This window comes from Cydia pomonella, chromosome 13 (assembly GCF_033807575.1).
Source record: "Cydia pomonella isolate Wapato2018A chromosome 13, ilCydPomo1, whole genome shotgun sequence".
In the NCBI taxonomy this organism is placed as follows: Eukaryota; Metazoa; Arthropoda; class Insecta; order Lepidoptera; family Tortricidae; genus Cydia; species Cydia pomonella.
In genome coordinates this window covers 15,433,401-15,458,987 of record NC_084715.1, presented here as the reverse complement: position 1 = coordinate 15,458,987, position 25,587 = coordinate 15,433,401, and the positions used below count along the sequence as shown (strand labels likewise).

General features: G+C 36.3%; 2 protein-coding genes across 3 annotated transcripts in view; one reads left to right on the top strand and one right to left on the bottom strand.

Annotated features, from left to right (window-relative positions):
* The window catches only part of LOC133524337 (serine/threonine-protein kinase S6KL), a 114,595-nt gene that overhangs the window by 69,716 nt on the left and 19,292 nt on the right, over positions 1-25,587 (bottom strand). The window lies entirely within an intron of this gene.
* Positions 8,347-24,950, top strand: LOC133524335 (neurofilament heavy polypeptide). Its single transcript, XM_061860300.1, has 2 exons — positions 8,347-8,528; positions 23,174-24,950. The coding sequence occupies exon 2, from the start codon at positions 23,175-23,177 to the stop codon at positions 24,486-24,488; it is 1,314 nt and encodes a 437-aa protein (XP_061716284.1). The 5' UTR covers positions 8,347-8,528; position 23,174; the 3' UTR covers positions 24,489-24,950.

The window sequence follows — 25,587 nt, the reverse complement described above, 5'->3', positions numbered from 1 at the left end:
ATTACTTTCTGTCTTCGCTGTCCTTCATATATCTTACCTAGATACATGAAGGACGGCGAAGATATCGTCATTTTGAATAACGTAATAAAAGGCATACGAGTACTACTATATTACCTAATCAACGACATACATAATGTTATTCTTGGTGTAATGGTTATAGGGTATATTAACACCTCGAGTAATATACACTGCCAAAATTATTACATACTCTAAAACATATTTGTTATAACTAGTGACATTATATAATTATATGTAAATAGGTCCAAATAAAGTAAAAGGCTTCCAGAAAAGTGGGTTAGGTTAGGTTAAAACTGTGATCCCTCACAAACGAATATTTAGAAAAAGTGGGTTAGGTTAGGTTAAAACTGTGATCCCTCACAAACGAATATTTAGAAAAAGTGGGTTAGGTAAGGTTAAAACTACGACACCGTAAAATTTTTTTTTTTTGACGCTATAAAGTATAACGTTATATTAAGATGTAATATAATAATACCCATTATACAATTTGTCTTTATACCAGTTAAAAATCTGTAGTAAAATAGGCATTATATCAATTGCGGTTTAGGTATACATAAAATATACATAGTAAGTATAAAAGTTACTTTACAGGAGCGCTAAACAAAAGGCTTCCGGAAAAGTGGGTTAGGTTACGTTAAAACTGCGACATCGTATAAAAAATAAAGTGTTACGTTTTATTAAAATATAATGTTACAAAAGCTATTATACAATATTTCTTTACACCAGTTAACAATCTAAACAAAAATAGGCATTATATCCATTACGGTTTAGTAAATCAACGTATAATAATAATTACATTATAACAAGTAATAATATATGAAATGGCATTGCGGCAAGTGTCTGATAGTTTTTTCATAATTATATTAATTAAACATTACACACCCATCTAGGTACACTATAAAGCATATACAGCTCTACCTGCTTTAGATCATTTTAGTATATAGCTCCTTTTGGCATAGCTCAGTTGACACGTGTCTATGTTTAAAATGTTCCCTTGATTCCTCCCTCCCATTATCAGATTCTGACCTGACAACGATGGGTTGGGACTAAGTAGGAAGTAATGGGGAAACCTTTTCGAATAAATAAAAAATTCCAAGTAAGTCCCGACGAGTCGGTTCATAACGAGTAAGTAACATAAGTACGGTTACGCTCCGTGACAGTTGAGTCACTAAGGGTCGTAGCTAAATTCGTTGTAACGCTACAGAATGTCCAATGTAGGTAGAACCCTAAATGGCATATCAATCACGGAGCGTGACTGTCTTAGAGCATTTACTAACTGGAAACGCCTTGTCTGTCATTTTAAATAGTCTGCCGATTTTTGCGGGGAGGGCACGTCAGCCATACACTGGCTTTTTGTACGTAATGTACATTGTACAAGAAATGTACATTGTGCAAGGTCTTCGGCAGAGGGGTAAGCTCTTAAAGGTAACTCCGGTGCTCTAAATACTCTAAGGTGACTGTAGATTAAAAACCACGAGGGATTGAGAACCTTGATTATAACCGCGAAAATCGAAGTTCGTCAACTGCGGGCATTTTTCTCTTTCTCTGCAATTACGTATTTTTATTACATACATAGAAAACCAACAGCTTTAAACATTCCTATAAGATACAATAGAAATACAGAGCCAATTACAGGTCTAAGTGAGAGTAAAAGAGAAAGATCCTCGCAATTTGCGAAGTTCGGATTTCGCTGTAGGCTGTTCCTTAAACAAAACGCGAATATCACTAGCAACTAGTACACTCAATCAAGATTATTATGACATTAACAACAGTCACCTTAAAGGGTTCAATTAAATTTTATTGGCGAGTGCAATATTGTAAAATTAACAAATACGAAAATTATACTAATAACATTTATAATGCACATGTTGCACGCTGACAGTCTTGCAGAATCGCAATGCCGATTATATTTACTATATGTTTGCGTAAGTAATTAGTATTGATAAAAACATAGTTGAACATATCAAGATTTAATTACGTGGCAATACCTCATATAAGACCGAAACGTGCATTTTAGGACCAAGCTAAAAAAATCCAATTAGAGTCAAATCAAGATAAGTTGGCTGCGATTTGATAGCCCAGACGGTGCACGGATTATTTTAGACGTCAAACTTCTATGAAATTATGACGTTTACTTGACACTTGCACCGCCTGGGCTATTACAATCGCTGCCAACTTATCGTGGTCTGACTCTATAACTCTGTATCTTTAGGTATTTAAATAAAAGTAAACAAAATCTGTCAAAATAGCTCCTTAAGCCAGTTGAGGGTAGTTTAAAACAATACATGATCAGAATAATGTAGGTTAAAGTCAGGTCGTTCAGTGACGGATCCAGGCGGTTTTGTATTTGGTTGGTTAACCCGAAAATGTACAAATTGTTTACTTTTATTTAAATACCTAAAGATACAGAGTATCGTAACGTATCAGGAGCTCAAAACAGTGGCAGAGAGAATGGAATGGCGATTACTCTACTAACAAGAGCCAGGTTCTTAAAATGATGATGATGATGTGATGACTTCATATTGCTGGCAGGTGGAGCGAAGTGCGAGATGAACTGTTGAGGTTCTGTGAGAGGATGGATGCACGTCCTTCAACTGTTTGAATGTGCTTGTTATATCTTAGTGTGGTAACCTGCCTAGAAACTGTCGATGCCTAATTAGTAATTGTACATAATATTATTAGTTAGCCTATTTTTGTTTCAATTTGTCTGTAGTTTTGCAGTGACTTAGTATATACTGTTATGCTGTACAACTATTTTGGAAATAAATAATATAATAAAAATATACAATTCGCGTGCGTGCTTCTAAGATTCTTGGGCTGAGGAAACGGGAGGGTAAATAAGCCAATAGAGGTTCGCTTCATTAAATTACTTGAAACAAAAACTGCAAGTATTAATAGATTTAGAAATATTACCGGGCTTAACGGTTCGCTTGCTACCTATTTCGAAAATTGGCTTAAGCACTAGAGTAAGACCAAAATAAGTTGGCAGCGATTTTGATAGCTTAGCCTGTGCAAGTGTTAAGTAAACGTCATAATTTCATAAATGGTTGACGTTTAAAATAACACCTGCACTGTCTGGGCTGCAAAAATCGCTGTCAACTTATCTTGGTCTGACTCTAGATAAAATTCATGAAATAATAGATCTTGCTTCTGAGCCTTCAATTTTCAGGTGGTCTGAGTCTGTGTGAGTCTATTTCATTTCGTTGTTTTGTAAAAATACCAAATTACCTTACGTATCTTTTGACGACTGGTTTAAAAGTCGCACCAATTCCTGATAATTCAAGCATGTCGCGATATTTTGTGATGCTCAGCAGGTCGAAAAAAATGTTTCACGCCAAGGGTCGCGCAAATTGATCTTACTTAAGCAGTTATTATGAAAAAAAATTTGTTTTAGTAAAGAAAAAAAGATATATATCTTTATTTTTTTTTACTTATAGCTCTGCAATTAAAATTCCAATCACAAAACATTTGTACTTAAACCGCTAACATTACTCATACACAAATAATCCACTTTTTTTATTTATATAGTTTTCTTATTATTCTCTTGCCCAGGGGCAGTAACATTGGACAGTGCCATATCTCATTTACTCCGATACAAATAGACAGTGTGCGCGTTTTAGGTGAGCCAATTCTTCAGTCCCCATTTAAACAGATGAATAGGACGTATTCTATTGGTAACACGTTTGTCATGTGTCATTCTCATAATTTAAATCGCTGGAATAATAATCTGACGGGTTAAATGGTAACTGAAAAATCAGCCTTAAGTAAACTAATTTAATTCCATAATCAAACATATATTCTCTTGTCTTGTAATGCCAATTTCTTGAAATAAATATATTTATAATTTAATTTTAAAATAATTAATTCTCAGTGCACCGCGCGCACACACTTAGTTTTGCGTAAGCGCAAGCCGGTAATTATAAGAAGGATGGCAACCCATTAGCTAAGGGATATATCCTTACCACCCAGACAAATCTGTCTATTAAGACGGGACTGGAGTGGACGGCCGCGAGAAATCTCCTTTCCATACAAACGTAGTGCTCTTTTTTCTGTCTGGATATTAACATTATTGAATATATTTTGACACAGTTTAATGTATATGACCTGCAGCTGTGCCCCTTCGTTTGTTTTTTTTTTCAATTTTTTAATTATTATAAGAATAACGAGCATTTAGAAATACATACAGACATTTTTTTCGCTCCTAATTTTAAAAAAAAGTGTTAACTACTAATTGTTTGTTACCCTGTTGCTACCGGTGGAAACCTATAATTTGCTCTATGTTATTTACATATTAGCGCAATCGGATTAGGACCAACCTCGAGATCTCTGGAACAGTCATGAAATTTGGTATGTATATAAATTAAAGGCCCCATTTTCATGCCCACACCATTTGACATTTGGGGACCTCGAGGAATCGCAGCCATCTTGGAAAATGTGTACCATCCAAGAGAAATTCACGTTTTAATCAAAATCTACGTTCCTTATGGAAATATGGTGTAAGGCAACATTAGAGCTTATTAAATTCTACACAAAAAAGTCCTCGATATCTTTGCGTTAAAAATACATCTTGTTATAGAAAATACTTGTTGAATCTATGTTTAGCCAGGGGACATTCTCTTAATAGGAAACTCGGAGGAATATGAATTCAACTTTTAACTATACATTTGTCACTAATGTTTGAGCTACCCTAATATTAACATTTTACTCGACTGTGACTTAACCAGAAAGTAGGGTTATGGGTTTAAGTACTGATGATTCAGTACACCCTGTAGCTTAGGACACAGGATCGATTTTTAAAAATGACATATCGGTAGATTCCTCTTGCCCTTCAGAACTTATTTGCATTTGTTCTATTAAATAAAAATCAATAAAGCCGCCTTAAGAGGACTCCGAATATTAAATCATATTTTTTCTTCTAGCGCCTAAACTATTAAGTCGCAGTCAAGTAAAATATTGATATTGGGGTAGATCATGTACAAATTTATAGTTAAAAGTGGAATTCATATTCTTCCAAGTTTCTTATTAAGAGAATATCCCCTGAAAGGGTATACGCGCTAAATCTGGGTTCAGCAGTAATTTTTATAGCAAGATGTATTTCTTCCGCAAAGATGTCGAGGACTATTTTGTGTAGAATTTGATAAGCTTGAATGTTGGGTCCCCGAATGTCAAATGGTGTGGGCATGAAAAGGGGGCCTTTAATTTTTTTCATACCAAATGTCTTGACTGTTCCAGAGATTTCGAGGTTGATCCTAATCACTATCACTGGGTACGTTTTTGGCCCTGCACAACCATGCTATGCTGAGGACAGATCCCCGGCAGGCACATCTATGCCTATTTTCAGACACATCTCAAACACATCTGCCAAGTAAATTTGGCGCACAAATCTGTAGGTACTGTCCCTAGCTATTGAAAATGAAAAATGATTTAAGTATTTAAGTATCAAAATTGCAGCTTATTACACAGTAAAAGAGTATTACATTTTTAAGAGCATTCTATTGTTAGATAGCCTAGGAATAGTGTCCTGAGCCCTAAACTAGGTAAACCTGTCTTATAGGGATCAGGGAACAACCGCTATTTCTAGAAATGCAGCAAAGGTTAGTTGGGTACACAAATCAAAAAATTGGATAGGTAATCATTTCACTTAATTACATACGTATACAATATCAGCTATTGTTTCTGACAACATTTTTTGTAGTTTAGCAAGTATCAACTATTTTATTCCTGTCTATTACCACTTAATACAGTGGTTCCTAACCTTATGAGTCCTGTCACCGCTACACTAACTAGGGATCCTGATTTAACCCCTTCAACCAATAATCATCAATCGTCTTTCTTATAGGTCTAATCTTTGTTATCTTTAATTAAGCATATTACCTTCGCGAAATACCAGTTATACCCCGCCGGGATAATTACCCCCAGGTTAGGAACCGCTGACCTAATACCTCGGCCTAGTGCTTCGGGTACCGTAAACTTGCTCAACCTTGAGGCATATTCTGTTATAAGGGGTCATCTGGAATTCTGGACTAGGCCCCCAGGTTAAGAATTCGATCTGGATTCATTATGGATATGTTCTGTCTCTATTATTCAGCCAAAAACGTTACTTTTGACTTTACTTACTTGGCTGGCTCAATGACCCAAAATGAATCTAGGCCTCTAACACAAGAGCACGCCACTCTGCTCGGTCCAGAGTGAACTCGCGCCAGCTTTGGCTGACGCCGAGCTCACGGAGATCAGCCTCCACTTATTTTAATTATTTTAAAAGTTTACACAAGATCTACGTATGGTCTACGTAATTGAGCAGGATATGTACAAAATGCACAAATGTCATCATGTCATCCTTAATTGAAATAATTTATTCAGGATGTTAACAAGTACTTAGAGGAAGCTGATTATAATAATGTCTTATCTAAAATGCTTATACAGCCATATGACCTTTTTAGAAAAATATCTATAAATGTTAACTGTACTGCTATTTACGATAATAATCATATTTTTATTGCAGACATTTACATTGGAATTAACATTTAATGTTTCATATACATATACAGTTAAGTACTAAAATCCCGTTATCCTGTTTTATTATCACATGGACTTACAGGGCCATCAGCACACCTCTATTGCTAGCAACATCTTACTGCGATTTGCTTTATAAAGTAGATACGTCTACACCAGAGAGCCTACTAAGAAAACCGAAATTCTTCTTCTTTTACTCTAATGAAGGCGTAATTAGAGTAACAGAGAAAGATGCGTGCAAGGGAACTTCGATTTTCGCGGTTATAAGTAACGCAGTAGCTACACCTACACTCACTGGCCAAGTTTTACATCAACTATGGCGCAGCCATCTGAGGGCTTACTGCAAACCACGTTCGACGTGTTGCCTCCCGCGACGACACTTAAGTACGAATTTACAAGTGCGACAGAGAGGCAACACGTCGAACATAGTTTGCGGTAGGTCCTCAGATTTTGTTTACATTACTGTATGATACAATTCAGATCTGCATTAATCATAGCCCATAGCAAATCAGGGTGCGTAGACAAGATGCCATTCGTTCGCGCTTCATAGCGCAGCGTAGTTAGAGTCACACCAAGATGAGATGGCAGCGATTTTGATAAGCCCAAACGGTGCTAGTATTATTCTAAACGTCTAACTTCTATAAAACGATAAGACGTTTATTTAGCACTTGCACCGTCTGGGCTATCAAAATCGCTGCCAACTTAGCTTGGTCTGACTAAAACTCTCTCTATCACTCTTCCATATTAGTGCAACAGAGACAGTTGCGTTTTGTCCACTACGGCGCGTTAACAATTGGCATCTTGTGTACGCACCACAATAGGCAATCAGGTTCTCAGTTGATAATCTGTTATTTAATTATAAATTAACGGTTAAATAAGTTCCTAATCTTAAGTTTAACTCTGTAAATTATTATACTCAAACACACCCCACTCAGGAGAAAAAGGCACGAAATTAAAGTTTTCTATGTGAGATCAACCCTTCTCGCCTAATTTTTTTTTAATTTGCCACCTTTTTCTACAGCTGACAAAATGGCTGTGCCGGAGTATACCAAATAAATATACCTACCATAAAGTGGTTTGCAGATTTTATAAAGGTTCCGTGAGACATTCGAAAACGCAATGACTACATAATTAAAATATTGCATAAAACGTGCCCATCTTATATTTAATTCACATAAAATAATTGTTCCATTTCTCAACTTGACTGTAAATTAAATAGTCCTATATTAAGAAAATCATTTTACTTTACTACCTTGACTAAATATAAAACTTTAGATCACGTTGGCGAAAATAATTGCTTGGCTTGACTTTTCTTTTATTTATCTTAGTTTGATCCCTGTTTCGATAGGTAGCAAATTAAATAAGAAACAACAAAAAACTCGAAGCAATAATGTATTTTTCTTCAATAACATTAACAATATTGCTCTAGCCTTGAACTAGAATTTTACTGAAAAGAAAGTTTCTCAGTACGCGAATCAGAGTGTAGACATCTACTTATTCTATGATCAGAGACAAATTCAGTTTATTTCTACGGACAGTCCCCAGCAGACAGGAAGCTTAACCCACTAATGTGACAAATGCAACTTAAAATGACAGATGGCAATAAGGAAAAAGCTCATGAGATGTCTTTTATCTCGTCAAAGAGCGCAGGCTATGCATCTGCGACGCCTCTTTGCTTGCTCCAATCGTGTTCTGAGCACAGAACGTTGGGCTCAAGTGTCTCTGACTTTAAGCTACTTAAAAAGAATGCATAATCGGAGATCTAATGTATACTGGATAGGTGTAACAAGTCACTCGCTTGCGCTGCCTATGTGGTGTGACCAACAGCTCTGCACGCGGTATATAAAACAGGCATTATCAAACCGCCTTCAATACATTGCCGGCCGTCTCAGCGACCGCACATAAAAAATATCGAACCAAAAACACGGATTTATTTGTTTTTTAAACCTCAGTGTCAGTGGTTGCTTGTCTTTTAATTTTTGAAGGACCAATTTTAGGTAAGTTTTTCAAACAAGTGCACAACACACAAGTAAAAATATAATAGGTATTTTTTCATTTTTCTAATAATTCATTTGAATGTACCTAAAATATTGAAAAATATCCAACCAAAAATAAATAGTTATTATGAGTTTTGAACTTCCAAGGTCTGATTAAAATACCGCACTAATATGATATTAATAACCCTAAAAAATATCTTCAACTTTCTCACATTAAATGTTAAAACACTCTAGATTATATGGTCAACGATTGTTTAAAATACTATTAAATAATACAGAACTATACAATATGAAATATAAACTAAGTTCACGTAAAATTGTAAGCCTCTCTTGATAATTTTACTAAAACTGTCTTGTCACGACCTAAATTACCTTAGCTTTATATATATATTTACTAAAATTGCTTGCATACATAGTATTTTTACTAAGTTTCATCCATCTCATTTAAGTGTGCATGGTAGAATAATATTTTTATATCCAATCTATTTTTAAGTATTTTGTTTAAAAAAGATTATAAATTCGGAAATATTGGTTTTTACACGAAAACAAATATTTTCAAGAATAATATTTAGATCCAGAATTATTTTAAGAATACAGTAACAAAAATATACAAAAATATTTCCCGATTCTGGACAAGATATTTATTTGAAATAATAATTATACGGTTATGGACAATCACCGAGATATTTCACGGCAGGCGGCGCGGCGTTTGCACGAGCTCTCGAATAAACACAAAGGACTTGTCACTACCGATGAGCCAAACCACTGAAGCGATCAATGTTTCAGTAAATATGGCTGGCGTTTATATAACAACTTATATTCAAAACACAGCTCACTAAGTCATAAGAGATTAATACAAGAGTTCATTTAACATTCAATTATGCCAAAGGAACTTAAACATCTATCCGAGCGGATTGTATCGCGTATAATGTGTAACATCCGTCCAGACGTTTCGAGTCCTATCCCATATGCTCAGGTCAGGGATAAATGTATTATGAAATATACCTATGCAATTTTAACTGTTCTACGAGTAATACTGGCCTAGAGATTCTCCTTTTTCCCGGAATTTTACTCTATCGAGTGCGTATTCCCATTATTCTTTAATCGTAAAACGATATTTAGTATTTAATACCTATCTCATAACTTAAGTCGCATTAAAATTTTAGAGAGATATACGTATTATAAATATGTATGTTTTATTAACTCTTTTTAAATGCTACAAATTTGAGATTATTTACAATTAACAACCCACTTTAGAGTCGGCTCTAGGACTGATGATTAGTTTATATACACATGTAGTTTCGTAGTTTTTGTCCCGGTTTATTGACACAGCTCATGGGAGCCTGGGGTCCGCTTGGCAACTTATCCCAAGAATTGACGTAGGTACTAGTTTTCAGGAAAGCGACTGCCATCTATCCTTCCAACCCAGAGGGGAAAGTAGGCCTTATTGAGATTAGTCCGGTTTCCTAAACTACAAACGACTAAAACTAAAAGCGACTGGTAAATATCAAATGATATATCGTAGATAAGTTCCGAAAAACTCATTGATACGAACCAATAGCATTGTTTGTAATCCACATATCTCTGCTCCGCTGGATCTCATCTATCTCAGCCTCAGTGGGCGGTCTAATAATGACAACAATTACAATTTCGCAGTCATGTAAGCAAACAATAAAGGGGTAATTTTTCTAATTCGTTTCTTGGCACAAAGTCTAGTGAGCCGTGTACCAACAGTCAAGAATATACGTCCACCTTGACTAAACCGTGCTGAATTGATTTCCTATAGATGTTACGACGAGCCCCAGGTACAATATGTTTTTAGTTTAGGTAAGTGACTATTATCATAGTTTCACATTACTTTAATGGTTAAAATCTGAGTTAATATTCAAGTACAATTTTGACGTTTTAAAAAAGGATTGTAAACTCACATACCTACTCATCTGTCAATTTTAATATTGTTAATATCTAGCACGTTTACATTTAACTGGCTGTCGCTCAAGAGGATATTGGACGACCGCTTTTCCATACAAACGTAGTCCCCATTTTCCTACAGTTCAAAGAAACCCGAAATTGGGGGCGATATTTAATTATTTGGCGTTGAAACTCGTCTAGGTCCATGGGGTCCCGGCGCGCACAAGTTTTTTCAGAACGAAGCGTCTGGTTGGCGTAACTGGTGACCGAGGAGCTGGCGACTTCCTCGCACAATTTATGCTATGCTATGCTAAGCAAGCTATGGCCTATTTTACCTAGTCATAGTAATACCACTATATATATATCCATTATGTATATTGTAATTGTGAATAAAATGTATATAATTATTCATATACTAAATTACATCAGCCTAGTTAACTTTTTATTTTTATGGATACTTCCAACAATTTTGGTATCATTAAACGTAGACCGCCAAAACCCGAAAGACATAAAACCGATACCTAACAGAGTTCTTTAAGTTTGAATCGTGGATATTTGCAATTTAAAATTCCAACAAAGGCATTAACTTATCAAAACAGATCAGATGATGCTTGTGTGGAATTTTGATTGAAGAAACGTATCGCGGATTTATAATATATATCGTTGATAATGTTTAAAAAAATACATGCATGATTCTATTAATGGCCTATTATTTAATAATGAATGACTTTACTAAAATGGGATAAGTAGGTATATTTTATATTACTGCCAATACAGAAAACTCACTAAGCTAAATTATGTATACCTAAAAGCTAAGCCTAAAACATATGCAACAATAAAGACTAATTTAAACAAAATATTCTACAATTGTACATTTTCGAGACGAGCTATTAAAACGTCTAAATTTCCGGTTATATAATTGCCGGTACAGAGAACACTAGATTATTATTGTTACCTTATGACCAATGAACGTTTCGTCACAGTCGAGGTGCCACGGCCACGAAGACAAAAACAAAAATGAACAGTCTTAAAAACAAAACACTAAAAACATTATGAGCGCTCTCAAAGGGAACCACGGGAATCAGGGGTCGTTGAAATATTTATTAGGCACCTACGTATTACAGACATCGTAACTTTGGAAATAATTATGCATTCTGATTCAAATATTTTAAACATAAATGTGTCAGCTGATGGTAAATTGAGAAACAACTATGTCTGATTTGAAATGTTTTTATGCGTATAAAACCCTATTCATTTTTATTATATTTAATGAAACAACAATTTAAGATAATTGTTCTACAACACTGATTTTTTCGTGGCGTGTCTGAATTGCACGAAAACAAGTAATGTCTCTGAATCTGTTAATATCTATATTAAACATTTGCTTGAAAATTCGTTACGCGAGGAAAGTTCCTACCTATATATGTAGATGCCAGTATTAATAAACCTCATGTACTTATCGCCATCAGACCTACCTAGCTTGTCAACTGGGATATACCTTAAAAAAGAGGAATACAAAAACCCTATGCTTAGGGAATCAAGATACCTAATAACACGTGTAATAATCGTAACTACTTAACCACTTGTAAGTGATTCTAAGTACATAAACTACATGCACGCAATATCAAAGCGTGACTATCTGATCCATCAAGAAAATGAGTCCGAAATGACTCATTTTCACGAGACTCCATTACTTAATAAGTTTTACCCTAGCAGTGGCGTATTCTAATTGTAATATTAAGGTTATGAATTTTATATCGATTTCTTATGGATATGAACATATTCATAACCAATATTCAAATCCAGATCAAATTAAAAACCAATTATTATTAGATCGTTATTGTTCGTTTCTTTTGGTGAACAATACAGAATATTCGATTGATGGGTTTGATTGACTAATATCAATGCGTATTATGTTTAAGTAGGTATATCAAAAAACTTATTAGGATAAAACTGTGTGTTTATGCGTATGCACCGATAATAAATACGGAACCCTAAAAATTTAACCTTATTAAAAATAATTCTTATTCTTAAGAACTGAATAAGGAAAATAAGGTTGTGCCAAAAAATTTAGAAAATGTTAACAAACACATTGCTACCAGACGGTGACTGCAAGAAAACAACACAGGTATTCATGATATCAATAAAGCATACCTCTTCACTTTATTTTAGAGCCTGTTTTTAAATTTAAGTAAATATTAGCAGTGACCGGCAAACAACAACCATATATGGAGCCTGTAAATGGATTCCAGATTTGTCCTCGGAACTATGGGTGCAGCTAGTCAATTGTAATACTTATATTTGTAGTTACAATGTTAATGTATGTAGCTACCTTGGGGACATACAGCGAACATCGACAATCGAAATTTCGTTATCTGCCTCTCTATCACTTTTGCTTATTCGAATGATAGAGGCAAATAGACGAACGAAAGAAGTGGTTCGCAGTAGGCCCTCTGAGACCTAATAGGTTTAAGCCCACGTTAAGTTTGCATTGTGCCCTGTGTGACGCACAACTTTGAGTGTGACACACCGCACGTGCCCAATCGTTTCTAATCGATGTTGATGTAGGTATTTGGCTAAAAATACATGATGAGATGTGTTTTCATAATGCAACAGGTATATGTGCAGATTGCAGAAAAAAACCGATGCTCGAAACGTTAGATTTTTTTTTGCATTTATAGATATGCGGAGCTTGCACCTTGAAATATATAATATGTACCATTCATAATCTGCATCCGTAATACGAAAGTTGTGTTTTGGTATTTTTGTCTTTTCACGGTTAAACTACTGGACTGATATGGATAATCAGAATCAGAATCAAGGGAGCACATTTACAAAATTCATTGTAATTGGTATGATGTTCAGGTTGGGTAAAATTTTCATAACCTTTTTTTCTATTACACAACTATCGATCTCAATAAAAAATGTTTTTAACACTAGGTAGCTAGTTTCGAACGTCTTTTGTTTTGCCGCGAAAATTCCAGACTGAAAATTTCTGGTCTTGGCATATTGAAAGCTTTTTAGGGTTTTAAAATAAATAAATAAATAATGTACATAAGACCACTAATTTTGCAAAACTACTTTCTGGGGGCGGAAAAAAAAAACGATTCCCACATAAACGGAACCGCAGGAACAAGTTGTACGTTAGGTTAATACTCGACAAAGCTGATATGATAAACATAATACATTTTAAAAGGTAGCCGCGGTTAAACGAGAGCTGCGTAGTACATATTAAATTTCAACACGTGCACAATCCAACCATTAAACGTACCTATACTTATCTACATCTCTGTGGTTTTGACTCACTTGAGGAAATAACAACGGAAGACACAGAATATTTATAATAGATATACATCGTTATTAGGCTTGTAGACATAAATCCGTACTAAAATAGCAGTCGTTAAAAGTTCGTGGAAACTTTTGGCTGGTCTATTGTTACACGTTTATTGGAGATCTCAGTAAAAAGTTAACTGCCCAATAAGAGCCGCGGCATTGATCACTAATCCACTAGACAGAGCATACGTCGAATCGCGGTCAATATCTACTGTAACAAGAGCAAATAACTAAAACATAGGTTGTACTCCTTAAACGATAAAACGTTTCTTCAAAACTTTTAAAAATTATGAAGTCTTTAGATTTTCTCTTTTTCATACAAATTAAATATTATTTTAAATGCAACGCTATCATCAGTGTAATTGACGTTGCTTGTTAGTTACTCGTACGTTACGCTTTAAACATAACAAAATATTTGCAATACATTGCGTCTTAGAACGAACTTTAAAGTTTACTCAAATAAAAATACAAGCGCACAAATGTTGGTCAGTTTGAGGAGTACAGCCAACAGTTCAGTTTTTTGCTCCAGTTACAGGCCACACCCGGTATATGAAAGTGCTACGGCTCATTTGAGTAGCATCAACGCTTACGACCTATGCTAATATATATCGTAAAAAAATAAACTAACATTAAATCTGCGTTAAAATCAAGAGTTTGAGAGGTGTGGAACGCAACTGCGCTTCTCGCACGTACGGTTCTATGACAGTTGGTACATGGGCGTTTGAAAATTCGGGACCACAGACCTTCGCGTTTCTGTGGCTACGTACGCTATCATCTCCCCCACGCACTACGCATATAGCCTAGATTTTCAGACTAGGGCAACGTCTCACGTATTGCGGTCAGTTCCTCCTCAGTCAGTCCTCTTGTCTTGTCAGTTTCTAAACTCAGGAAGGTGTAACTATCTCTTTAGTCTTCGTAAACATATCCAATGCAGGGTCTATGGGAGGCAATCAAAGAGCCTCACTCAAGGCGACTTCGTCAGTTATACAACACAAACGATTTTCACGGATCACGGGTATTTAGCCGACAAAGGCTATGATGTACACTCCGAGATGTTCAAGGAGACGTTTTCGGCAAGGCTAATGCCTTCGTATGTAAAAGGACGAAATTATGTAGATTTTTATGTCGTGTATTTAGTTTAGATAAAGATTTTGTTTCATTTGTGTATAATAGATAAACGTTGTGGATAACACTTACCTACTCTACAGAAAATAATAACTGAATACCTACTTATACATATAGGTAACATTGAAAGGTCTTTAATTACAATAATACTATACAATTTTAATGTAATGTACTTATACTCATATATTTACTTATTGTAAGGTTAAGCCAAAAGAAATCACGTCTTATTTCACAGATTTGTGAGACAACGTACTAACCTATATAATTAGATTTAGATCGTTATAATAGTGATTATAAATATAAAATATAAATAGTTCTGAGCTCCTTCAATCACTGTTATTATAACTACATATCCTACTCGTCGCTTTGTATGACGACGATACCCAAAATAAAATTATGGATGTTGCCTATTGTGGGATCTAATATGGCTTGACCGAAAATTTTACACGTGTAACAGTAGAGTTGTAATAGGCACACGCAGCAGACGTATTATGGATGTCTTTATACACGTGATAAAATAAGTGACACTTTTTAACACCACGCGATTAAACGAGACGGATACTGTCATTGTCACGCTGTCACATAAACAAATACGACCATCATATCCGTACTGAGGCCTAAGATGATCGGCTCTTTATCATTTGTCACCATGCCTGTCACGTTCTAACAAATATGTAAGTGCGAAAGTGACAGGCATAGTGACAGGTGATAAAAATGGAACCATGCTGCCACGAAGGGCTTAGTTCTCTCTTGGTTAAACATAATTAAGTAACGGTTTGACTTTACGCGTTTCGATAAATTCAACCGCTTAACCGTTGAAATAATGTAAATGCTGTTTGTTTTACCACTTAAGCCCGACAGTTAAACATAACTGATTGGTTTAATAAAGTGTTTGCTGTGGGAAAGGTGATGAAACGTATTTGTTGACATTTCGCACTTGCCCAAGCGCCGTTACCCGAACTCCCTGACCGCTCTTCCGCTGGCAATGACCCCGTGCTATTCTATTCACTTCATAGGTACATTTGCTGATTTTACACACTATCCCCCTGAATCTTTTTAATGAACGCAAGCATCAAAATTATAGAAATAGTGGAAATAGATTATTTCGAGCTTTTTTTCGAGGGATAACAATATGGTTCTTCAATAACGTCGGCAAACGTGACACTCATTAAAAACAACAATTCGTATACCTGAGAGCTTGAACGGCTAAATGTCAAAATTTCCTTAACACGTTCACTGGAGTATGGGATCGAAATGCCTCATGTAAAGTAGGTTATGCTTAATTACAATTTCATTAATTGCTGCTGCAATAGTGCTAAGACTGTAACCTTATGAATTATGAAGAAATTCAATGAATATCTAATAGCACAACCGGAATAATAAATTTCAGGACTGTCCAAGAAATTTCGAGGTTTGTTCTATTCCGATTGTGCTATAAGGGAGTCCTTAACTAATACATGCACATCAGACATAATAAGACTATTAGCTTTTTAATAACATATCCCTGTGAAAGTAAAACATCGGCTACGCATACTACATGCGTAATATAAACAGGCAAGTCTGGTCCGAGACATCTCAATTGTAGAGTTCAAAGTAATCATTTATTTGTGACTGAGCGAGAGCGAAGGTCTCCCTTTCAGCTAAAATATGTTTTCGTATATCTGTCTGGCTGTTCTCAAAAGGTCGCATTTCTCAACCGGTTCTCGTATTTGGTGAACAGATTCGATAATTAAATACCGTGGAATGTTGCCTATACAACCTTAAAAAAATCAAGATGATGGATCTAAAGCTCACCGTCACTAGCAATATGTTTAGTAGGCTACTACTTCTTCACCTTTGCCGTGTCTCTAAAGGCCTATAATGACATTAATGACGTTAAGTAATAGTTTGTTGGGCAGCCCATTCATATGTGACGGGGCGGACATTCGTGTAAATTAAGTCAATTCATCGTATGGACTTTAAATACCAAGTGCCTCTCTAATGGCTCCATGTGTGTAAATCTATAAAGGGCCACAACCATTTATTGAATGTGAATAACTGCACCTTGCTGTGTACAAAATGGTAAACTATTACAAATAGGCTTTATCTATTTGCGGATAAAAGAGCCATTTTAATTTAGGTACTACAGTTGTAGGAATAAGTGATCGAGTGAATGCATAGTATCTTTAAAAAAACCGGCCAAGAGCATGTCGGGCCACGCTCAGTGTAGGGTTCCGTAGTTACTCTTCCGTCACAATAAGCTAAACTGGAGCTTAAAGTATAGTAAATTGTTAACCAAGGGATGGAACGGTACCTTTCACCCGAGTTAAACAAATAGGCAAATTTACATAATCAGTACCTAATTAAAGTAAGTCTTTTTACTATGAAGGGAAAACTTTTTGCGATAACTCAAAAACAGCTAAACTGATCATGTCCGCTATAGTTTTCATTTGATATCTTTCTTAAGCTCTACTTCCACGATTTTTTTCATATTTTTTGGACCTATGGTTCAAAAGTTAGAGGGGGGGGGACACATTATTTTTTTCTTTCGGAGCGATTATCTCCGAATATCAAAAAATGTTTCTTGAAAACCCCTATTAATTTTGAAAGACCTTTCCAACGATACCCTACACTCGGTTGAAGTCTACGTCGGGTTGAAGCGAAAAAAAAATTCACCCCCAATTTACGTGTAGGGGAGGTACCCTAAAAAAAATTAAATATTTAGATTTTATTGTACGACTTTGTCGGCTTTATTGATTTATATATCCTTGCCAAATTTCAGCTTTCTAGCACTAACGACCACGGAGCAAAGCCTCGGACAGACAGACAGACAGACAGACGGACATGGCGAAACTATAAGGGTTCCTAGTTGACTACGGAACCCTAAAAAGGGATAAGCTGTATTAGCTGGAAATCAAAACTATTTGAAGCTGAAGTTAAAATACAGAAGAAGAAGAGAACGTTTCTAAAGAGCTTAACAAATGCGAACATAACGAACGTCCTATGGGCCTAACTACGCGCCAATCTGGTTTAGTAAATTACCAACCTGATAAATAGGCCAAAACATAAATCCATCATAAGTCATGTCATGAAACCTTAGCCATTAGCCTGCCTGATTCATAGGCCTCGCCGTATTGTATCAGATCAGTATAATAGGATCGATCGATCCCAATGCGTCGACAATGAACTGTGGGTCGTTGTTGCACAACCAACCTACATATCAAATAACGGCTTTCGACATATGAATTGAAGCAGTTCTCATAAAATGCATCAACTACTTACGCAGGTACAGGTCATGAGATCTGGTACGTGATTTGTACTAATCTGTCGATATTTTTATAGCCATGACGACAGGTCTTGTATTTTCACTAGAATTCATTATTGAAAAAGATGGGGCCTGAGAAGCGGTAGATTTATCGAAAGTTTATTTTTACTTCAGTGGTGTATGTACGAAAGCGATCTTTGGTACAAAAGGTAATGCATACTTATGAAAATAATTGTATAAATATATTTTTCTGGGTCCATTAATATTATTAGGTAAAAAAATACATATCAAAGAAGCTACAGATAATAATTTATTCACATAAGCCTCATATGACAGTAGTCGTTTATGGACATCGGTTAGCTTACTTCTCTTCTCAAAAAACCTGTGATATTTATGAATACGTTATTTACATCAAAAACGCATATAGCAAGTAAGAGACACGTCGTTGCGTTATGCCCGATTCTTGACTGCATTCCAACATAACGACTCGAATAAAGTAATCGTTGATCGCTCTTTGCTTCTTGAAAATTGATGAAAATCCGGTGCCTTATTATAATAACTTGCATGTGATGCAATGCATATGTAAATGGGCATAGAATCTTGGGAATTGCTGCATTCTAACAGAGAAAGTCGAACCTGTTTGGGAATTTTGAAATTGTGAGGCGCCAAAGATTTTTATCGGTTATCACAGTTTAAAAGTTCTATTCAACGAAATTTGTAATTTACGTTTATTAATACAAAATCTGGCTTGTTCAAATGGTGAATATACTACTAGTACTCGAGCGATTTGAAAAATGGTTGAACATTTATGAGATGAATTGTCACTGACGTATTTTTGTGTCCAACTGTGCAAATACGCGGACAACGCGATGTATTTACTTGGCATAGCCCAAACCAAAACTCTCTTGTTTTGTTTCTTCTGTTACGTCGCCTAAAATAGAATTAATATTAAATATTTTTATAATGATTACCTACTTTTCGATATTATTACAGGGTATATACAAATCATATTTGTTCTTTGAGCGAATTCACAAGGGCCACGCTATATGTATTGTGTTACTGTAGTTTGTAATAATCTATTTACTATATACCTATGTAATTCTTTTCTTTTGTGTGTCAAATTCCATACTGTCGAATTAGGATAGCCTGTAACGATGGTTGTGTGTATGCAATAAATAAATAAAAAATAAATAAAAATATTTCGTGCAGATGGCAAATGAGTCCTGAATGATAGGTTAACAGTAGTCATGTAATGTTGACATTATCTTAATACGACTTAATTAAAATGGACAACGTATTGTAATTCAAATACATAAATTTGAGTATTATAGAATAATGTAAATTACATGTATACTATTAATGCACTAATGCATTGTAATGATATGACGTGTAAAATTCTAATATTATCAATAAATGATTGAATTGAATTGCATTTGCAAGAGTATAAAATTTCATATAGGTTCTATATACTTTATTTTGTTGGTACCGTATGCCGGCAGGTATTGTTTTAATATTGATTCAATGCATACATGGTAACATGCATACATCTACAACTTCACACGTGGGCGTGTTTGTGTAACATGCAACTATTTCCTGTACAACTTTGGCAACATTCGTTGTGAAAGGATAATTTACACTTACTATTGAATAATCAATGATCAGTTCATGCAATGTGTCATAATAATTTAATGTTCAAGACGTTGTTAAGAAAGTTATAAATAATTTATTATAAGGTAATAATTATCGTTCTATGGCACGTCAGTCAGTGCGTTTGAATGTTACAAGTTCAGATATTGAGAGCGATAGATATTTGCAGGATTCGGAGATTTCATAGGACGGTTAGACTAAAGTGCGTTATGGAGAAGACGAGATTAATTAAAGCCATTTAGATTTCATTTTAATAGGTAGTTTTGTTTTTCGTAATTTTCTAAGGTTTGTCGGTACATAACGAAATGTACGTAATTGATTGATTACCTACAGTAAACGAAAACAACGAATTGTAGCTCAATTTTCAATCTACAGGCAAATTGCATCGGTCACGGCTGAGTACGAGATACTAATAAAATATGTGCATTTCGTAAAAACGAGCGGTGAACCGTAAAACTGGACATTGTGTCGCAACGCAGCCGGGACAACGAGAATAGTTTAAACTTTACAAGGCCCACGTTATCAGGTTACTATTCAATTATTCAGAGCTCTACAGAAAAGCTATTTCGTGGTCAAATTTTGCGATTTATAAAGACGTTTGAATCATTTTGCATGATATTACAAACCTTGTTTAAATAAATTATTATTTCTTAGCTAAAACGAACGACGAACAATTACGAGTAAGCGGTTGAGAAACGTCAAACATATATGAAATTATAACGTCTAAATAACACTTGCACAGTCTGGGCTATCAAAATCGCTGACAGCTTGGTACTAGTTTTAAATACGTGTACTTCTGTAATCATGGACCTTGTCCTCTATTTACAATACCCAAAGAACAAGTTTTGCTGTCTGAAATTTACTCAATTGGCAGCATATAATGTACAATATCAAACCTGGGATAATTTTAACATTAGGTGTCAAACATTTATTAATACGGTCGGTGAATTTCAATGACTTGACATCACTATCAGGCATGAAAAGACCCAATGGATAAAGTCCATATATGGCACAGGTAGATCAATAAATCATGTATCACATATTAGGTATTATGTACCTATTAGGTACATCGCTGGGCCGTTATCACGCAGCAGACGGCAGCCGGCAATTTTTTTCATTGGAGCAATAACTCGCGTTCTGCTGGGCTTCAATTGGAAGATTGGCTGGCGTGTGGGACGACAATTCTTGCCCTCAGCGTGAGGATATCCTTCCAGAATGTAAATGATGCATAAATCAAGGGACGGCGGGAATATCTTTACTCTGTTCAATGAGCATTTGTAATCGTATTCTAGAAAACCGTTCGATTATGAAAAAATAGAACTTTTAAGGGCGAAAAAAAAATCTAAGTCCTACTGTAAGAAGTTGTAGGTATCGTTACTATTAGGATTATAATTGTGTATTCCGCACATATAATCTTGTTTTTTTCCTTTTGGGTTTAACCAGGTTTAATTCCTAGGAAAATTTATTTTCCCGTGTTCTTGCGTATAAATATATGCAGATGTAAACATACATCAGCGGGTTCTTTATTTTATTACTTGTTTGTATTCTACATGGTTTTATCCGCTTATATAGCCGGACCTGTGACACATTCGTAGGTACATTTGTAGTTAAAGTAGTTGTCAGCCATCACATTACAGTGATTCAATGTTAAACGCATAAGTTTCGTTACCTGACGACTTGGACTTAAATATTACAATTTAGGTAAACAAAACTTGAGATAAATTGAGCTTCAACCATGAAACTTAATTAAAATGAAAACCAGACTGTTTGTTTGGCTAAAAGGATAACAAAAACGAAACAAAATTTACGACTTCTGAACCAATAATTCGATGCAACCCTACGGCCGCATGGGCTGCGCCGATGGAGGCAATGGCCGTGCCGTGCTAGCATCGCCCGAGGAACCTGTTTCGCAAGCTTCATAGTGGCTTCTTTTTTATCATGTATCGGTAGACTTTCAGTTTCTGCAGGGCTGCCCTTACGAAACAAGATTGTAGTTCATAAAATAATATATTTTTAATCTTAAAGTTCTAGTAGCACCCACGTGTTAATTATTTAGTGAACAAGATAACAAAATAATTTCGGGTTGTTATCAAACGTTTCAATAGAAATATACAACTTTTAATAGGTTACTTAGTTCGGGTAGATAACCTACAATCGGCGCTAGATTTCAACGTTTATACGACTAGGTACGTGCTTCATTATTGATTAGCTTATAATTGACTGACGAAATATTACTCCATATAAAGTAAATTAGCAATCAATATGTTTTATCACAAAATTTTACAATCTGTATAAGAATGTGTGTTACTGTTAATGTTTTAATTTTGATTGCATACATATTAAGCCAGTATAAGTGTTTTATTGTCGATAAGCATTCACGTATCACATATGGCCAGCAGTCAAATTAATAAACCAACCACAATGTTTCTCGCAACCCTACGATGCCAAAAAGAAATTTAAAGTGCAAGTGCATCATATACATGAAGTAAGAACGGGTTGGACAACTGGCCGTCTTACGAAACCAGCTGCCATTACGTATTGAACTTGTCTCTTCCGATACGGAGATAAAATATAATTTTAAAAAAACATCAAAAAGCACGTAACGATCGTAAATTTAACTTCGCGAGTACGTATCAGTCGTTATGAGTCACACGATGCCATCTATTGCATTCTAGTTGCTGATTCAATTCAATCAGACGATTAAAATTCAGCTTATACAGTGTCTGGTCGAATCAGCGATGGCGCATCCTGCCCGCACGCGCTTCTACACATTTAAAATGGATTAAATAAAGCAAGCAGCACTACCATTATTACTTAGAAAAAGACCAACAGCACATGGTATATGAGCAATAATTACCTTAAATATACCCAGGTAATCTATTTCCAGCTCGGCGCCGGACTGCATTCCGACAGGACTAGGGATATCGCCTTAATGCCCTACCTTCCGCCGGCAACGCTAAAAATAACACGAGGTTCTCGACCTTCCCGCACTAATGGAAAATAGATGAGCCGCTCACGAAGCCATAATAGGCAAAAAATATAAACATTAACACTCGGTTCGCGACAGTGTTGCTGACTTATCTTTTTATCGCATGAGAAATTACTTTCGAAACCAATTACATAGCCCAGATTCATAATAGAGTACATCCTCCTTATGCGTATCGACTTCAATTCATTGTGACTAGAAAATAGGTAGGCAAATACCCGGCTTATTATCGGGCCCTTACTCGATAGTCTTAATAGGAAAATTGGTGCCGACCGGCGAAACGGGCCGGCGCGTAACATTGGCCTTACCACACTCACGACTTGCAGACGTACATTGCAAATTACAATAATTTTGCTATCATCCTAACAACCACTAATTGCGCCTTTTCTGTCTTTTCAGAATGAAGGTCTTACTATTATGTATGGCCTTTGCGGCCGTAGCTCTGGCCATGCCCGTGGCTGAGGAGAAACCCGAAGTACCTACTGTTCCTGAAATAAAGGCTGAAGCAATTGAACCTAAACCTGAAGAAAAACCTGCTGAAGAGAAGAAGCCTGAAGAGTCCCCAGAATCTAAGAAATCAGAAGAACCTAAAAAGGAGGAAGCGGCCCAGCCCAAGAAAGAAGAAGCCGCTGAGCCGAAGAAAGAGGAAGTATTAGGGCCTAAAAAAGAAGCTCCTGAAGCCAAAAAAGAAGAGGCATCTCCTGAAGCCAAGAGTGCGCCAGTAGAAGAGAAGGCCAAGGAAGAACCGAAACCTGAAGCTCAGCCCGAAGAAAAGAAAGAAGCTGCTCCTGAACCCAAGTCGGCTCCTGCTGAGCCTCAGTCTGAGGCAAAGAAGGAAGAGAAGCCTGAAGAATCTAAACCAGAAGAGAAACGCGAGGAGCCTGAACCCAAACCCGAAGCTAAATCCGCTGAATCTCAGGCTACTGTTAAAGAGGTTGCCAATGAAGAACCTGCCCCTAAGCCATCTGTACCGCAAGAAGTCATTGACGTAGTAAGTGCTGTCAGAAGCCCGGCGGCTATAGCTGACGATGAGGCAGACCCCGCCGCAATCATCCCCACGCCAGTGAAGAAAATTGACTTGCCTGTCGAAGCCAAAAGCGCACAGCCTGAGACGCCCGTAAAGGCCGAAGACCCTAAAGCTCCGAAAGCCGAAGAAAAGGCAAGCGAACCTGCTAAAAAACCCGCTGAGAACGCTGCTCCTTCAACTGAAGCCAAAGAGGCACCTGCTGCGCCCAGCGACGATAGCCTACGCGTAGTTCGCGATACCGTCGATGACAAAGTCAAGGCTGCTGCTGTTGAGCAGCCTAAAGCTGTGGAGCCTAAACCCGAGGAGCCTAAGGCCGAGGAAAAGTCCGCTGAGCCCGCCAAAGAAGCCGCTAAAGTAGAATCTCCGAAAGAGGAGGTCAAGGAAGTGAAATCTGCTAAGGCCGAAGAGCCCGTTAAAGCCGAAGACCCTAAAAAGGAGGAGAAGCCTGAGGAACCTAAGAAAGCTGAATCAGAAGCAGAAAAACCCAGCGAACCTGAGGTCAAAGCAGCCAAAGAAGAGAAGAAGCCTGAGGAAAAGAAAGAAGTAAAAGCTGAGAAGACCGAAGTAAAAGCCGAGAAACCCTTAGGAGATGCCCCAGCAGACAGTTCTGACGAGAGTGGGGAAAGCAGCGAAAAAGAAAACAGCAAAGAGACAAACTCTTCAGAGGAGAGTAAGGAACAGTCTTAGATTAGTGAACGATTAATCCCAGCATTGACATTGAACCCGTACGCCGGTTCTGTCGCTGGCTACAAATCCGCGAGTGAATGCTGCGTTACACGGGGATGTCGCTTCCAGACAAATCCGCCGCGATTTTCCCACGGATTTGTGGCTCGTGTAGTGAATGCTAGGCTTTAGGTTAGTGAATGGGAAAGCACTGGCAGCAGGCGTGTGTCGACGTCCCTCGACACGCGCCTGCGGTCTGCCGCTCCGAATGGTCGTCCCAGTCGTCATTCCGCCATCGTGGAGTAACCACTGGGATATTAGCCTGTGAGTGTGAACGATCGCCGCACGTCGTTGTGGCGATCACTATTCATAGTTCTAGAGACTTATTTAAATAGACGAACCGAAATTACCTAAGTTGTAATTATCTCACAAAGTAAATTATCGAATTTCCGGTACTATAAGTAATAAAATAATGTTTTTTTACAATTTTGTGTTTTATATTCTGCTCGTATCATGAAAACCCAAAAAAATCATGGACCATCGTTTTCTATATAGTGTTACATAAGTAAATGTGTTTTCTTACCTCACCTAACTTAATCTTTTACCTACATAAGTGCATTTATTGCTACTGAATTTCATCTTAATTTTAATAATACACGTCAACTGGCGAAGTTAAAAAAAGTATAGTTTAAATATTTCTTTCTTTGATTTTTAAAGTCTAATGCTTCATTCATTGTCTGTGTTAAATTTTAAATCTAAGTCCATATAGTTAACTGTTAAAACCCTAGCAAAAACCGTAAGGTTAATTATTGAATAAATCTAAAAATATGATTAGTGATTCATTTCTTTTTATCTTAAACATTTTATTGATAGTTTTTAAAGCCAACATTAGTGATTATTAGTAACTAATCAACAAGGTATATTTTTTCGAATAATACAAAACCCTTTCTGACCGTAACTATCTCATTGCCCGTGAGGTAAATCGGACAACAGCGTTGGTGTGGGGTATAAACATGCGACAGGTGCCCCCTAGCGGTTTATAAAGCTAATACCTATTTAAGAACACTCTCTAGGATGATACTCATATAGCGTAACGTTTAAAAAACGTTTAAAATATATGAAA

Bases quoted from the DNA above. Each gene is read 5' to 3' on its own strand.
- LOC133524335 (XM_061860300.1), top strand. From the start codon at position 23,175: ATGAAGGTCTTACTATTATGTATGGCCTTTGCGGCCGTAGCTCTGGCC.